General features: G+C 43.0%; 1 protein-coding gene across 2 annotated transcripts in view; it reads left to right on the top strand.

Annotated features, from left to right (window-relative positions):
* Positions 1 to 16,744, top strand: part of b4galnt4a (beta-1,4-N-acetyl-galactosaminyl transferase 4a) — a 249,931-nt gene that overhangs the window by 68,300 nt on the left and 164,887 nt on the right. For both annotated transcript variants that reach the window (XM_054733237.2, XM_054733236.2), the window contains exon 2: positions 4,216 to 4,328. In XM_054733237.2, the coding sequence (XP_054589212.2) occupies positions 4,216 to 4,328 (113 nt within the window). The remainder of the gene's footprint in view (positions 1 to 4,215; positions 4,329 to 16,744) is intronic.

The following is a 16,744-nucleotide window of genomic DNA, read 5'->3' as shown; positions in this document are numbered from 1 at the left end:
TCCAATTTCCACCTGTCCTGGAAGCGGCGGCCCTCGCAGTCATCTTTCTGTTTTTTGTTTACAGTCGCCATGTTAGAAATGGACGGGGCTGAAACATCACACAACGCCAAGGGCACGGCAGCCATGGTGCGGCCACAGGGCTACTGCCATCTTCTGGTGAAAAGTAAAATAGCTTTTTTGTACACATGCATTTTATACTGTGGTCAACAGTGTGGCGGGCCACATATTATTGATATTGATATTATTGATAGAGGCCGCGGGCCGGTAAAAATTTGACCACGGGCCGCAATTGGCACGGGGGCCGGACTTTGGACATGTCTGTTTTATTCAAACAACTCTGACAGCTTTAAGTGTGAAAGGACCATGTGAAGAGTTCTGCAGAGCTGTGCTTATTTGTATTTGTGGCGACTGCCCTCTTACCTGCAGGTCTTGGGTTCAACTTCTATTCCCCATATGCTTTTTTTTGTCTATTTAGTCTTGATGAACTGGAGACATGTCCAGGCTACACCCGGTCTCTTATCCAATTACCCTAACCTGGAACAGGATCAAACGGGTAAAGATGAAGGATGGATGCATTTGTAGCCTTTTCAATTTAGTCATTACAAATGGGTCATTATCAAAACTCCTCTGCATGATGGCTTGATAACTCATGAGCCTCATTTTGTAGCTGACCACACCCGTAAATCTACTCACTTCAACCATTCTGTATTTTGAACAGGACCCAAAATAATTTAATTCCCCCACTTGAGGCAATGCACTTCCATATCAGAGATAGCCTTCTGCCCTTTTTACATTTGAGAAGCATGGCTTTGCTCTTGAAGGTGAAAATTCTCATAGTGATTGATTTCCACCAGACTATGTTTCCCATGCCTGATGGAGATCTGGAGTCCCTAGAGTTGGAAACTGGTATTTTCTGGTTTTAAGGCACTAAAGGCAGACTTGACACAATGTAACAAAACTTTTTTTTTATACAACAGTCACAATTCTCGTCAGCACCTCCAAATCTGAGACCATGGTTCTCGACTGGAAAAGTGTGGTTTGCCAACTCTGGGTCGGGGGAGAGGTCCTCCCTCAAGTGGAGGAGTTTAAATATCTCGGGGTCTTGTTCACGAGTGAGGGAAGGAAGAGGCGGATTGAGGCAGTGTCTGCAGTTATGCGGATGCTAAACCGATCTGTCGTGATGAAGAGGGAGCTGAGTCAGAAAGCATGGCTCTCAATTTACCGGTCCATCTACGTCCCAATCCTCACCTATGGCTTTGGGTGATGACCGAAAGAACAAAATCGTGGATACAAGTAGCTGAAATTAGTTTCCTTCGCAGGGTGGCCGGGTTCAGCATAGGGATAGGGTAAGGAACTCGGACATCCGGGAGGGACTCGGAGTGGAGCCACTGATCCTCCGCATCGAAAGGAGCCAGTTGAGGTGGTTCGAGCATCTGGTCAGGATGCCTCCTGGACGCCTCCTTCGGGAGGTGTTTTGGGCATGTCCTGCCGGCAGGAGCCCCTTGGGTCGACCCAGGACTACCTGGAGGAAATATATCTCTAGGTTGGCCAGGGAACGCCTGGGTGTCCCAGCTGAGGAGCTGGCGGACGTGGCCGGGGAGAGGATTGCCTGGGAGGCCCTATTTGGGATGCTGCCCCCGCGACCCGGATAAGCGGAGGAAGGTGAGGTGAGGTGAGACAATTAAAATTTGCACTCTGCAGAACTTTTGTCTAGATCTAGTAGAGTTTAAAAGTCAACTTTACTCATGTTTTAATACATTTGCAGTGGTCTCTAGTAGGAATAAATGCCTTGTAAGTTGTTCTCTGGGGAAAAAGCTCCAGTGTGCCCTGTTTGAGGATGTAGAAATCAGCCGGAGAAGAAAGTAGTTCTCTTCTTACATATTGCCTCTGATTGGCTAACAGCAACACAACTCTACCACTGATTCCATTTGCTCTGGAACGTCGATGTTTAATCTCCACAAATAACACGGGCATGGAGAAGTTCTGTTGTGTGGTGGAATAGCTAATGCTAACGGTTAGCTTCCACTAGTTGAGATGTTCTCTGCTGTTTCCTGGATGCTAAGCCAACAGCAGTGTTCACCGTCGTGGGTCAAGCTGGGTGAGCCCATGAATGTTAAGTGGCAGTGTGACGTAAATCTGTCACGTTTTTTATGTCTGTTTTCCATCCGAAACAAATGCAGGAAAATGGGGTAGAAGACAATTTTAAAGTTCAGCCTGCATGTCAAACTCTGGGTGACCAATCAGTTTCAATATGAAGCAAAAAAAATTCTCTCTGAAACCTCTAACCTGACGCGTCCTGTTTCTGAGATTCAGGGTTTAAAGGAGACGTTTACCACAGCTGCTCTTTGGTGTTTACGCTTTGATCGGGTGAAGCTCTGATGGACATCAGAGGTCCATGTTTATTTCAGCGGAAGGCCGCCAGCTTTCACCACACTTTCTGTGGCTAGTTGCCTTGTTTGAAATGTAAAACCTACTTAAAACATCCTGAATTCCCATTAGCATACACCTTTTTTGGTCTCCTTTACACAGAAGATATTTGAAAAGAGGTTTAGAGGGTAATTCATTGTGAATATAAAAATGTCCATCAGTGTGTCTTTGATTCCACAAAAGGAGGCTATTTTTAGATCAAAGCGTGTTTCATTACAGCTGTCTGGACTTAGTGCGATTGCAAAGGCAATGAAGGGAGATGGGAAATGTGATAGCGAAGAAAATGAGTTTAACAAATCATCAGCATAGATTCAGTTTGCTGGAGACTTTCAAGAGGTCCTAGACAGGTTGTTTGAAAAATAAATGAGTGAGGAGGGAACACATTCATTCTCCATCCATCTCCCTACAGCACTGCCCCCACCCCTCAACCACACACAGTCATTTCACCCCACTCAGACTTGTTGTTGAGGGGACATATCGGAAAGCTATTAGCGCTCATTATGCTTTACAGCCTCTGGTTTTCCTCAGTCTGCCTTTTAATTACATGCGTTCATGTGTGCATGCGCATCTATGCGTGCAGCTACCTGTGTGTGCACAGATGCTTGAGTGTGTGTTTGTGTGTGTGTGTGTGTGTGTGTGTGTGTGTGTACTACAGCCCTCTTGGTCAGGCATACAGTTATGAACATATTTTACTGTGATGCTGCAGGAGACCACAAAGTCACCCCCACCTCTCATACACTCAGTCACAATCACTTTTTATGAGGGAGTCAATAGCACAGGCGCCATCTTTTGTAGAAGCCATCCATGCTGCAGCAATGTTGTGCACTCATAGACCATGTCAGCCAAATGGGCTCGGATGGTGTGCAATGCAAATACAAGGAGGTTCGAGTGAAATGGATATGGATTTATTTATTTTTAGTTATTTATTTATTTTTTTTCAAGAAAATGAGGCGGAAATCTTTCCAGTAACCCTACGAGTATCCTTTTGGTTCTTGTAACTCCAAATAACCAGGATCTCAAAAAGTGCTGAATTTCCCCTGATGGCTTTATTTTTAATTGTGCTGCAGTTTGATCATCCATGACTGTGTGCATGTGTGTGTGTGTGTGTGTGTGTGCATGTGTGTGTGCATGTGTGTGTGTGTGTGTGTGCGTGTGTGTGTGTGTGTGTGTGTGTGTGTGTGTGTGTGTGTGTGTGTGTGTGTGTGTGTGTTTCTGGCAGCACAGAGAAATAGCATTTTAAATAACTTAGACTCACACAAACACTGCCATGTGCCTCCCCTCCTAGCGAGTGGCTCCCATGATCCATCTGTGACATGACAACACTCCAGCTCTTCAGCAAGGAAAACCATTCTTTCTATTCCATCATTTGTCCATAACTTATTTTTTTATTCTCAATCCTCCCTTCCTGAAACATTTCCCCTCCGGACTGTTTAAATGATTTATTTTTTAATGTTTCATTCTTCTCTTCCATCCTTTTCTACTCTTTCCAATATTTTTTTTCATCTTATTGAATCAGTAAAAAATTGACACAGGTTCGATGACAGCAGAGAGACTGAACAGAGTGATGCCCCCAATTGATTGCTGACCACCAGTCAGTAGAACATCTCAGCTTCTGTAGCCGAGATGTTCATTATTATAATCACACAACTGGTGATGAAAGTAATTGAGACTGGAATGATAATGAAGCCATTAATGATGCTGATGGGGGGAAAATGGGGTCTTTTGTGATAACGACGATGATCATGAAGATGTTTGTCAGCTATCTGAGCATTTTTTTTTTTGGCCCAGATGGGGAGAGACAGACGGACGGGACAGACGCCAGTCGACGGAGGGACACTCGCTCCTCGGCCGGACACCACAAAAGCGAGGACACCAGTGACAGCAGGGAGGAAGAGGCAACAGTGAGTTTCTCTTTCTTGTGATTTTCCCACTCATTGGGACGTCCTTGCATAGAAAAACTCCCCAAAACAAGCTTTTCCTATTCTCTCCACCTACAGTTTAGTGCTCCAACCTGCTCAAAGTGACCTGTTTTTTACTATTAAAGGTATTCAGATGTATTCAGAGGAAACTGCTTAGGATGCATCGTTAACAATGTGCTTTATTGTTTAAAACGCTTCGTTTTACTGAAGCAAATGTAACAGTTTAGCACGTTGCCCCCACCCACAGCTTTGGATTTAAATGTTTCGAGCTCCAACAGGCCACAGCTAAAACTACTTTGTGAATGCGCTGGCTACCTTTTGCGACCTTCCTTTCAGCATTTTTGCTTGTTATGTTTTCCTACTGAAAGATGTGAATTTAGACTGAATGACAAGTAATAACAGCAGAATATTAGACAAGAACTTCCTCATTCGTTTGTCATCATTCTGTTTTCATTCTATTCGGTTTGGTTTTTGATCTTTTCTGAGCTCTCCAGGATCATGATGCATTAGATGGGTTGAATCGACAAGCTAAAATTACCACCAGGCAGTGATTATCAATGTCATCCCAACAAAACAAAAAAAGACTTTTCAAAAGCAAAAGTTTAAACCTGCACGCTGCTTCACTTGCAGATATGTACAGATTCTGTTCAAATCGATTAGAAAGGACCTCCTGCTTGAAGGGATAGTATTACTTAGATGCCTAATCCAGTATGACTACGTTTCCAATACAGATGTTTGTTTTGAACATCTAGCCCCAGCTCATTAAAGGCATTCCATGCAACTTTTCCATATTTTAAAACCATTTTGCACTCGTGATATTAGTTTGTCCTGCTAGAGCGAGACATTGTTCACTTTAGCTCACTGAAATCTTGGACTGTATGATGTGCCACTTTTACTGAGACCTCACACTGGGACACGAGCAGTTCTGTGCGACTGCCGAAAAACACACGGCGTGATCCGAGGTTTAGAGCCCTTCAGTGGGATTGGGATCCCGCGGGTCCCTTGGGTTCATTGGATGGGAACGGGCACCCAAGAATAAACAACAAGTCCTGAATGTGCTTAAAGGTAGGGAATGCGCCTGAGGTAGCTGAAAGCATTAAGGCTGGAGAATATGGAACTACTGTCATGGTCTGCGTCTGCCCCTTCCTTCATGTGCCTCCTGGTGTTTCTCCATCCTCTCTAGATTCCCTTCTGTGTCCTAGCGCCCTCATGTGTCATGTCTGCGTCTTCCTCATGTGTCTTCTGGTTTTCCCCATTTGTCCCTAGATCACCAGCCCTCTAGGTTTCTCAAGTCATTTCCTTTAGTTACAGCCTTTCATGATTTAGTATGTTTTTTTCCCATCAGTGTTTATTATTTTTCTCCCCCCTCCCTTTGAATTGTAGTTATGTTTCCTGCTCTTTTGTATTAGGTTTTATTCTTGGGTCAAGTTAGTTTCTCCCCTGATTAGTCATTGCCTTCACCTGGTCCTCCTCCCACGCCCCACACACCTGCAGCTCATCTCCCTCTCATCCTCCCTGTGTATTTAAGCCCTGTCTTGTCTCAGTGTCTTGTCGGTCCATTGTGGTAATTCTGTCAGTCTCTCGTTCCTAGTCTCTAGTGTTTCTCGTGTCTCAGTTGGATCTCTAGTTAGTTTGGATTTTGGACTTTTTTGGACTTTGGCTCCCTGCCCTGGATTTATTCTTCGTTTCATCCTTCAAAAATAAAGGATTTTACTTTACATCATCTCCTGCCTCGTGTCATCCTGGGTACTGCATTTTGGGTCCTACAAACCTCGTATCGTGACAACTAAAGGAAAATTTGATGTATGAAAACCACAAAGGTGTGCCATGGTCATTGAAAAGTTTATCTTTTTTGTTGGCTTACGAAAGAAGGTAGACCAGGCGAGTTTGGACACAAATATTGGGGGAGCAGACGGGATTGAAAGAGACAAACAGCCGGAGTGATAGGTAATGGTCAGGAGTTCAGCGGAGGAGGGGTAAAAATAGTCCTGTGCAGGGTTCTAGTTCAAGTCTCTTGGTGTCTGGTTTAGGGTTGGACATCGTTTGATTTTGAACGATTCCGGTTCCTATCGATTCCCGATTCCGATTCTTTCAAGACATTACATGTTTTACATGAGAAGAAAAAGACCTGCAGCACAATCAGTGTGTTTGGGACTCGGTACTGCAAACACACAGCTGGTGTGATCAGCTCTGAAAAGCGTTGATCACAATTTGCAGATCACGTTTATTTTTCACGGAGATCTGCCGCGGATTCCTCTTCCGGTCGGCATACTAGGAAACAAAATAAAAAGCTTTGAACGATTGCGGGAAAAACTAACAGTTGGTCCCGGTTCCAATCGATGCTCGATGCCCAACCCTAGCTCAGGTTTACAAATGACAAGAGTCTGAAACAACCTTCACCTGATAAATCCTTTCTAGCCTAGAAACACCATGGGATACCCCAGGAAGAGCTGGATTGTGTTGCACCGAACCGGGAACTGGAGTTACCCTCTAGTTCTGTTATCCATGGATGGCTGGGCAAATGTGGTTCCTTCAAAGTTCCCAAATTAAAAAGAAAAAAAATCATGAAGTGAAAAAGAGATTTTGTTCCATTTTACACCATCATCTCTCATAACTCACATAAAACCGTCTTTTCATTGTTTCTGCAAAATAAAATGATCTCCAGATTCACTATTCATCATCAGGCCCTCAGATGGGCAATTCATTATTGATGCCTTCTTCCTAAACCTCAATTGGCCAGATCACTTGGCGCTGGTTTTGACAGGAGCTCTATCTCAAAGTTGCATCTTGTCCGTGGCATGCTTTTATCACCAGTAGGATAGACCACTGCAATGCCCTGCTTTCTGGTCTTCCCAAAAAGAGCACTTCAGGTCTACAGCTTTTACAAAACTCTGCAGCTTGTGTCCTGACGAAGACCAGGAAGCAGGAGCACATCACTCCGGTTTTAGAATCACTGCACTGGCTCCCTGTATGTTTCAGGATCGATTTTAAGATACTCTTAATGGTTTTTAAGTGTCTTAATGGTCTTGGCCCGTCTTATCTCTCACAACTGCTTTTACCGTATGAACCCCCGTGGTCCCTGCGCTTCTCTGGCAGCCGTCTCCTTGTCATTCCTAGAGTCAGGACTCACACTCACGGCGAGGATCTCAGGGTCGCAGAGAACGTTCATGTTTTTAAGATCAGGCTCAAGACCCACCAAATTTAGTTTAGCTTTTAACTGATTACTATTTATTGCATTGCTTGTTTTACTTATTTATTCATTTATAATTACTGTTGTGTTACACATTCATGTTGTTTTATTTGTATAATCACATTTTATTGGATATTTTACATCATACATTTTATATATTTTCCATAATAGCTCTTGTTATTTTACATGTCACGTATTCTAACCCTTCCCGTGTTTCCTCTGTGGAGCCCTCTGCCTCGGGACCGGTGGCCGGTGGCGGCGGCTGGGGTGCTCCTAGGGTACTTACCAGGTAGTGGTGGGGGCTGCCACCCTCCCTCCCAGGGCGCCCTGGATTGGTGTCTTGGCTGCTGCCGTCGATCAGCTGCTGTCGAGGCAGATGGCTCCCTTGATGGCGTGTCTTTCATTACCTGTCCAATCTGAGCTCAGCCTAGTGTTTACTGTGGTCTTTTAAAGTGTTATGTGGATGAGTCTGTGTGTGTGTGTGTGTGTGTGTGTGTGTGTGTGTGTGTGTGTGTGTGTGTGTGTGTGTGTGTGTGTGTGTGTGTGTGTGTGTGTGTGTGTGTGTGTGTGTGTGTGTGTGTGTGTGTGTGTGTGTGTGTGTGCCTGGGAATGGTTTGTGGATTGGAGGAGAAACTGTCACAATTGTTTTAAGTGTGGGAAAGGGAGGGAATGTGGGTTGTATGGGTCGTTTTAACATGCCAAGCACTTTGTGTTGCAGCTTATGCATGAAAAGTGCTACATAAATAAAGTTAGACTCGATTTGATTTGATTTGATTTGATTTGAGGCTCTCTACAAGCTACCCGTGCTCCTGAAGATTGGCAGACAGCAGACAATCTGCTGTAATTAAATGCTTGCTACATATTTGGTCTAAGAACAAAACAATCCAAGAGAAAAAGTACAAACAAATAGTGAGTTTATTTCAACAAAATGAAATTACTATTCCACACTGTTTATTTTGTTGCTTTTGCTCCTCTGTGTCTGATAAATGTAACACTATGGCAAAAAATCTGAAGCGTAACGCCACCTAAACCTACCACACAGAACATGCAAGGACTGGTTGCAGGAGGTTAAGCCCTAAAGAAGGTTTACGTTAAACTGTTGTGATATCACTCTGCAGCTGTCGCCTTGCTGTGGGCACCAGCGGGGAGTAGAAGATGACCATATATCTCATTTCATAAAAATCAGTCATTTTAGAAATTGATTTAGGGCAAAGCTTTAGGAAATGTGCTCGAAGAGATAAGAGCCTTGAGGGGAAGCTGGCTGGGCTTTTTTGTTAAAATTTTTTTTTATAGCCATCCTCCAATCTCTAAAACCTGCCTGATGGTAAAGCATTTCTGTGAAACTCAAATGAAATCTGCTCTCAGAATGAATCAGGCTCATGCCTTCAGGCAATTCTGCCGCGCTGTAAGCACTTTGCAGAAGTCGCTAAAATGCGTCACAAAGTTTATAGAGTACGCTTTACGAGTTTTATTTGCACCATTTTATCACATGCTACTTAAATGGCAGGTGATGGATTTGGCTAAGTTTGGATGATGATTACCTAAATGAACGGAGCTCACAGTTCCACAGTAAACCTTCACTAAATCATCACAGTGACAATATAAACAATAGAACTGGTCCGCTGCAGGAGGTACTTATTTGGATTTACGATCTGTAGACTATATTGCTAGGCTCTGTTTATGGTTATCTATAAGACACGTTTATTTGCAGCAAGCTCTGCATTTTCTCATTTTGGCGGTGCATGTGTGTGTGTGTGTGTGTGTGTGTGTGTGTGTGTGTGTGTGTTAACACAGCAAACCCTTAAGTCTTTCCTGCTTAGCTCTATAATGGCATCTCTCCATCTATAATTTACGCACCCGTTTAAATGATCTTTGTTCCATTAATTCATGATCTCTTAGTGCTGATGTGGGTGTACGTAGGTCCCTGTACATTTAATGTGTTTTTTAGACATTGCTCCTCTCTCAACACTTAAAAACTGAGGAAATCCATGGTACAAAAAATAAAAAGTGAATGCCATTGGTCTGGAGGCTGTCTCAGGAAGAACGTACTAAAGGTTGCTGCCAAAGGTCATAATATTAGTGTTATAGGATCTGATAGTTGTGTGTTTAGGAGGAAGCTTTAGATACTTTTCTGTGTAGCAACCGGTGTGCTTCTCCTTTTGAAGTAGTTTTGTTTTTGCTGAAGTTTAAGATCAATTATCCTACAGGAATGAATGAAAATGTTGCCAAAATGATCTTGATTAGAGATGCACCAATTCCAATTGTGAGGGATGATACTGATTCATTTACGGCTCTGACTTTCAGATGATCCAGATTTGTACTGACACAATTCAATCATCTCACTTTATTTTGGTGCATCTCTAATTGTGTAAGTTGTTTTCAAAGCTACAATTTGGAATTTTCCCACTTTCACTGTGGTTATTTTTTTTAGAAATCCATTAAAATGATAGTGTGATATAATGTAGACAATAAGTTTTATTTTATTATATATATTTTTTGCTAAGCTGTCCCTGTCCCAAAGAGCCCTTTGCGTTGGACATCCGCCTACATGCAGATTACAGAGCATGCATGAGTCTTTCAGGACTTACCTAGATGGAGAGTTGGCAATCTTTCTTGGTTTGAGAAGGGTCCGACCATCGGCATGCATCAAGCAGAGAAAACATCTCATTGCAGAAACGACAAAAATTTGGTCCAGAACTGTCCCAACGCATTATTAAAAAATGCTCAGATGAGTCCAGATGGACCCTGTTCCAGAGTGATGAGTGCATCAGGGTAAGGAGAGAGGCAGCTGAAGTGATGCACCCATCATACCTAGTGCCTATTGTACAAGCCTGTGGGGGCAGTGCTATGATCTGGGGTTGCTGCAGTTGGTCAGGTCTAGGTTCAGCAACAGGATGTGCTCCAATAACCAGGTTATTCCATCTTACCTGATGGCACGGCCATATTCCAAGTTGACAATGCCAGGATTCATTGGGCTCAGATAGTGAAAGCAACATAATTTTCACCTCAGAGTCCAGACCTTAACCCCATTGAGAATCTTTGAGATGTGCTGGAGAAGGCTTTGTGCAGCGGTCAGACTACCATCATCAATGCTAGATCTTGGTGAAAAGTTATTTCAACACTGAATGGAAATAATTGTGGTGACATTGCAGAGGCTTATAGAAACAATGCCGCAGTGAATGTGTGTCGTAATCAAAGTTAATTACGGTCCAATGAAATATTCAAGTGTGTGACCGTTTTTTTTTGGTGGTGACTGTTTTTGGGCCGTCCAGTATATATTTTATTTGCAGAGGTCTCTAGTAGGGCTGAACGCCTTGTAAGTCTTTCTCTGGGAAGTAAAGCTCCAGTGTGCCTGTTTGAGAATGTAGAAGTCAGCTGGAGGAGAGGACGGGAGGATTAGGAGCTTAATTTCCTGACATTTGGGCATCTCATCTCTGATTGGCTAACAGCAACGTGGCTCTATCACTGACTCCGTTTCCTTTGCAACGTTGATGTTTTATCTCCACAAATAACACAAGCCTGGAGGAGTTCTGCTGTGTGGTGTAGTTACTTATGTAAACGGTTAGCTTCTACTAGTTGAGATATTCTCTGCTGTTTCCTGGATGCTAAACTAACAACAGCCTTCCTCGTCATGAATCAAGTCAGGTGAGTGTTTGAATGTTAAGTGACAGTGTGACATAGATCTGTCAGGGGTTTCTGAACCACGCGTAGTTTTTGTCAAATTTTTTTATCAGAAGCTAATGCAGGAAACAGAGTAAGAAGCCTATTTTCATGTTCAACCTGTAGCGATTGATCATTTCCGTAGATACAAGTACAAAATGGTTTCTCAGTGAACCTGCTCATCAAAACTTAGACCCACGTCTTTTCCATTGCTTTTTTTGTTGTCAGGTTTGAATAATGGTGAAAAACAATGAAAATACTGTATTACAATAAAGGGGCTGGGATGAGAATCAGCTTCTCTAAATCCGAGACCAAGGTCCTAAATCGGAAAAGGGTAGAATGCCTTCTCCAGGTCAGGAATGAGGTCCTGCCTCAATTGGAGGAGGTGAAGTATCTCGGGGTCTTGTTCACGAGTGAGGTAAAAATGGAGCGTGAGATCGATAGGCGGATTGGTGCTGCATCTGCAGTGATGCGGGCGTTGTACCAGTCTGTCGTGGTGAAGAGAGACCTGAGCCGGAAGGCAAAGCTCTCATTTTACTGTTCGATCTACGTTCCTACCCTCACCTATGGTCCTGAGCTTTTGGGTAGTGTCCAAAAGAACGAGATTGCGGATACAAGCGGCCAAAATTAGTTTTCTCCGCAGGGTGGCTGGGCTCTCCCTTAGAGATGGGGTGAGAAGCTCGGTCATCCGGGAGGGGCTTGGAGTAGACCCACTGCTCCTCCACATCAAGAGGAGCCAGTTGAGGTGGCTCGGACATCTGGTCAGGATGCCTCCTGGACGCCTCCCTGGTGAAGTTTTCCGGGCACATCCACCTGGGAGGAGACCCAAGGGAAGACCCAGGACACGCTGGAGGGACCATGTCTCTCGGCTGGCCAGGGAAGGCCTTGGGATTTCCCCGGAAGAGCTGGCTGAAGTAGCTGTGGAGAGGGAAGTCTGGGTGTCTCGGCTTAGCCTGCTGCCCCCGCGACCCAACTCTGGATTAGCGGCTGAAAATGGATGGATGGACTTTATTACAATTACGTAGAATACAATACAGACATGGAACAAAAAAAACAAAAAAACAAAAAACAAAACACCCTTTCTTGCTTGTGAAAAAGAGGTGTGCATCCAGTTTTAATTAAATGAACACATTAGTATTACCTGCAACGCCTTGTTTGTGTCTGATAAAAGCACAGCCCATGTTCCCTGCGCCTCTTCCTGTTTGTTGTTAAACAGAATGAAACGCAAGTTGTTGCAGCAGCAGGGAAGAGACCCAGTGAATCATTTGATAGCAGGAAACGAGAGAAAATCAGAGGTAACGACAGGTGAGAAGACGAGGAGTAGACCCCCTTTTATTCAGGAGATAATTGTGCTCCTTTCAGCCTCTGTGAAAAGGGTAGCAAATGTTTAGCTCAGCACCATTTTCTCTCTTTTTCACAAATTGCCGAAATTACGGCTTAAATAGTTGACAGTGTGTGACACAGTCGGCAATTACAGAAACTGGTCCAAGATGCTTTTTTCTCCTTGTGTGTAGAAAAAGCATGGAAAATCCTTCTGGCCACCTGCAGTCGCTGGAAGATAAAGTCTGGTACTTGTCACAAAGTGTGTGTATGTTGTTGTTTGTGTGTGTTCCACCTCCATTGAACCCTCCAGGTGGTTCTCTTCTTTTCAGACAAGCTGACAGCGTGACATTTAGGATGTCTAATGCAGGCTGTGTTTTTGTCCTTATGTTGTTTGGTTCATGCATATTCATATGTATATGTGAGTGTGTATGCTTTTGTGTGCCTGTTGTTCATTTGGATGCGATAAAGATTATTCTTTTCTTTCTGCCATTCCCATCAGTTGCAGATTGCATTTAAGTTTGATCAGCACTGGGGCCACCACCAGGGGGCACTCGTTTAGTTTTAAAGTTATATGTGCGAAGGTTTGGGCAGCGTTGTTAATCTTCATGATTTTTCTGTATAAATCGTTGGTCGTTCTGATTAACACTTTCAGTTAAATATATCATACAGGAGACACACGGTGGTATTTGAGAAGTGAAACAGAGTCTATAAGATTTACAGAAAGTGTGCAATAATTGTTTAAACAAAATTAGGCAGCTGCATACATTTGGGCAGCACAAAAAAAGAAATGAACTCATTATTTAGTAGATCCTCTTTACAGAAATAACAGCACATAAACACCTCTTATGGATTCCAAGGAGAGTCTGGATTCTGGTGGAAGGTATTTTGGATCATTCTTCTTTACAAAACATCTCTAGTTTATTCAGGTTTGATGGCCTCCGAGCATGAACAGCCGTCTTTAACTCACACCACACCAATATTCAGGTCTGGGGACTGAGATGGCCATTCTAGAACGTTGTACTTGTTCATCCTTAGTAGATTTTGAGCGGTGTTTAGGGTCGTTATCTTGTTGGAAGGTCCAACCCCCGGTGCAGCTTCAGCTTTGTCACTAATTCCTGGACATTGGGCTCCAGAATCTTCTGATACTGAGTGGAATCCATGTGTCCCTCACCTTCAACAAGATTCCAAGCCCCTGCACTGGCCACACAGCCCCACAGCATGATGAAACCACCACCATGTTTTACTGTAGGTAGCAAGTGTTTTTCTTGGAATGCTGTGTTCTTTTTCTTCCATGCATAACGCCACTTGTTACGCCCAAACGCTCAGTTTTAGTTTCAGAAGCCTACAACACCTTATTCCAAAGTGAAGCTGTCTCGTCCAAATGTACTTCAGCAAACCTCAAGCTGTTTGCGCTGTGGGAGGAGAAAAGGCTTCCTCTGCATCTTTCTCACATGCAGCATCTCCTTGTGTAAAGTGCACCGACTAGTTGAACGATGCAGTGACTCTGTCTGCAGCACGATGATGTTGTAGGTCTTTGGTGCTGGTTGACTCTGACTCTTCTCACCCTTCTTCTCCTCTGCTTATCTGAGATTTTCTCTTGATTTGCCACTTGGAGCCTTAACTTGAACTGTGCCTGTGGTCTTCCATTTCCTCAATATGTTCCAAACTGGAAACAGACAGCTGAAATCTCCAAGACAGCTTTCCGTATCCTTCCTCTAAAGCATGATGGTGAACAATCTTTGTTATCAGGTCATGTGAGAGTTGTTTTGAGACCCCCATGTTGCTGCTCTTCAGAGAAATTTCAAAGAGGAGGGAAACTTACAATTGGCCCCTTGAATACTCATAATTGGATTCACTTGTGTATGGAGGTCAAGGGTCACTGAGCTTACCAAACCAATTTTGAGTTCCAATAAATACTTCTGAAGGTTTTGGAATAAACACAATGACAACAGTATCCAAACATATGCACCTGCCTCATTAGTGCACACTTTCTGTAAATCCTATAAACGTTGTTTCACTTCTCAAATATCACTGTGCATGTCTCAAATATGATATATTTAACTGACATTTTCAACGATTTATACAGGACAATGATGAAGATGAGCAACACTGCCCAAACTTTCGCATCCCGCTGTATGCTCAGTTTTGTTGATGGGTCATGGGTGGATGTGAATGGTAAAAACAAACAACTTCACAATCTCAATGAATACATTTCTAACCTTCAAAGACACATTTACGTTAAGAAAACGTTTTATTTATTGGCGTTTAAAAACACTATTTATTCATCCAAGCCTCAACAAAACCTTGACTGTCAACTCCTGCTGCTCTTTATCAGATTTTAGACAGCGGGCAGTAAAAGGCCAGTTAACTAAAGCGAAAGCCAGGAAATGAGGTCACAGAGATGAGAGGGAGGATGGAGAGGAGGAGAGTGGGAACATATTTCACAAGAGTCTCGGGAGAAAGAGCTGCGCCATTGTCTTTCACCTGACAGAGATTTTAATCATCGCGGCAATTTTACAACACACCGTAAACTGCAGCAGCCAGGCCTCATCGTTAACCTCCGGGCTCCTCAGGGCTGTAAACATGGCTGCTCCGGCCTTGTGATGGTGTTGATGGCGAAAGGAGATTTCCCTGGAAGTAATGAGCAGCACGTACCCTGGTCCTACTAGTAAATAAACGTGTTTGTTCATCTGGCACATTGAGACTACACTACATGAGCTTGGTGATGATGATTGAAAGCCTTTTGTTCTAGCAGGGTGTCATCACTTAATCAGTAAAAGAACCCTTTGAGATAAATGATGATTCCTCAGTTTTACATCTAGATTTAATCAGCAACATAACCAATATTTATAAATTAATTTTTCCAAAGTACTTTGGTGACTGAGTATTAATTTCAGATGAGTCAGCTGATCGAGTCTGCAGCTTGCCAAGTAGAACCAGCCGACAGATAAGTTTTAATGTTCTTCACCAACGTTTTCTTCTTTTTTGATGAACAAGTCCCTAAAGCTTGTTGACTGAGGCCAGAATGAAAATAAAATAAAGAATGTAAGGAAATATTTAAGAGGTATGCATGATTTTCATTGTGTTAATACATGAGAAATAAAAGATTGACTCATTTAGATCAGTGGATCACTTCCTTATGGATACATTTACACAGTTTGATCAGAAGAATCTTGGAAAATTAGAGGACAAATCTGGGAGAACAACAAGGTTACAGTCCTTCACCCAAAAATGGATGAATCGCCAACTCTGGGTTGTGAATGAATCTTTAATTTCAGTTTCTAACAGTTGGCCTGGGAACATCTTATCATCCTTCTGGTTGATCAGTAGAGGGTCTGGAGAAAAATTAGCCCTGGCAGACTGGTCTTGGGTGGATGATTGTTTGGTTGCTTAAGAAGATTTCTTGCAACTGAGAGGCTGTTATAGAGAGGCTGCATGGTGGTGCAGTGGTTAGCACTGTTGCCTCGCAGCACGAAGGTTGAATGTTCGAAACTCGGCTCGGCTGCGGCTTTTCTGTGTGGAGTTGCGTGTTCTCCCCATGCATGCGTGGGTTTCCTCCGGGTACTCCGGTTTCCTCCACAGACCAAACTTAATATTTTTTGAAAAAGTGACGGTAAATTTGCACGTTTTCTTTATCAACATGTATGCAATTTTGAACCTTTAAATTTGGAAACAAACTTATTTCTGCATTAACACTGAATGTGGAATAACCAAATTACACACGAGCAAGTCAGTTTTAAATAAAAGGCATCAGTGGTATTCATTACTTGTGGTATAATCAGCATTTTTAAAATCTATTCGGGATTTATGTTTTCTTGTTTATTCATTTTTCTTATTTTTATTCTCCTTTTTTTCTCCTGTAATAAGTGTCATCGCTGCTGTGACATCTAGCTTTCCCCACTGAGGAACAATAAAGGGATTTTCTATTCTATTCATCTATCTGCAGCCTTTCCACTTCCTGTTTACTGTAGGTTAAATCTTTTCTCACGGGCCAACAACAAAATAAAAATATCATTTTATCTTAAATGAAAATGCAACATCTCACCTGTTAACTTTCATGTTTTGGAGCAGAAAAAGAGCATAAAACCAACATATTTAAAGCTCAGTTTGCTCCACTGGTTTACTGTGATGCTCACCTGTTCCAGCCAGATACCTGCATCATGGGGTTGATCTGAGCTGAGGAGGAGACTCCTGTTGTTTTGTTCATCTTCATCATAATAATGAC

The sequence above is a fragment of the Nothobranchius furzeri genome, chromosome 4, assembly GCF_043380555.1.
Source record: "Nothobranchius furzeri strain GRZ-AD chromosome 4, NfurGRZ-RIMD1, whole genome shotgun sequence".
NCBI lineage: Eukaryota > Metazoa > Chordata > Actinopteri > Cyprinodontiformes > Nothobranchiidae > Nothobranchius > Nothobranchius furzeri.
Note: the sequence above shows the minus strand (reverse complement) of the source record. Positions and strands in the feature narration are given on the sequence as shown.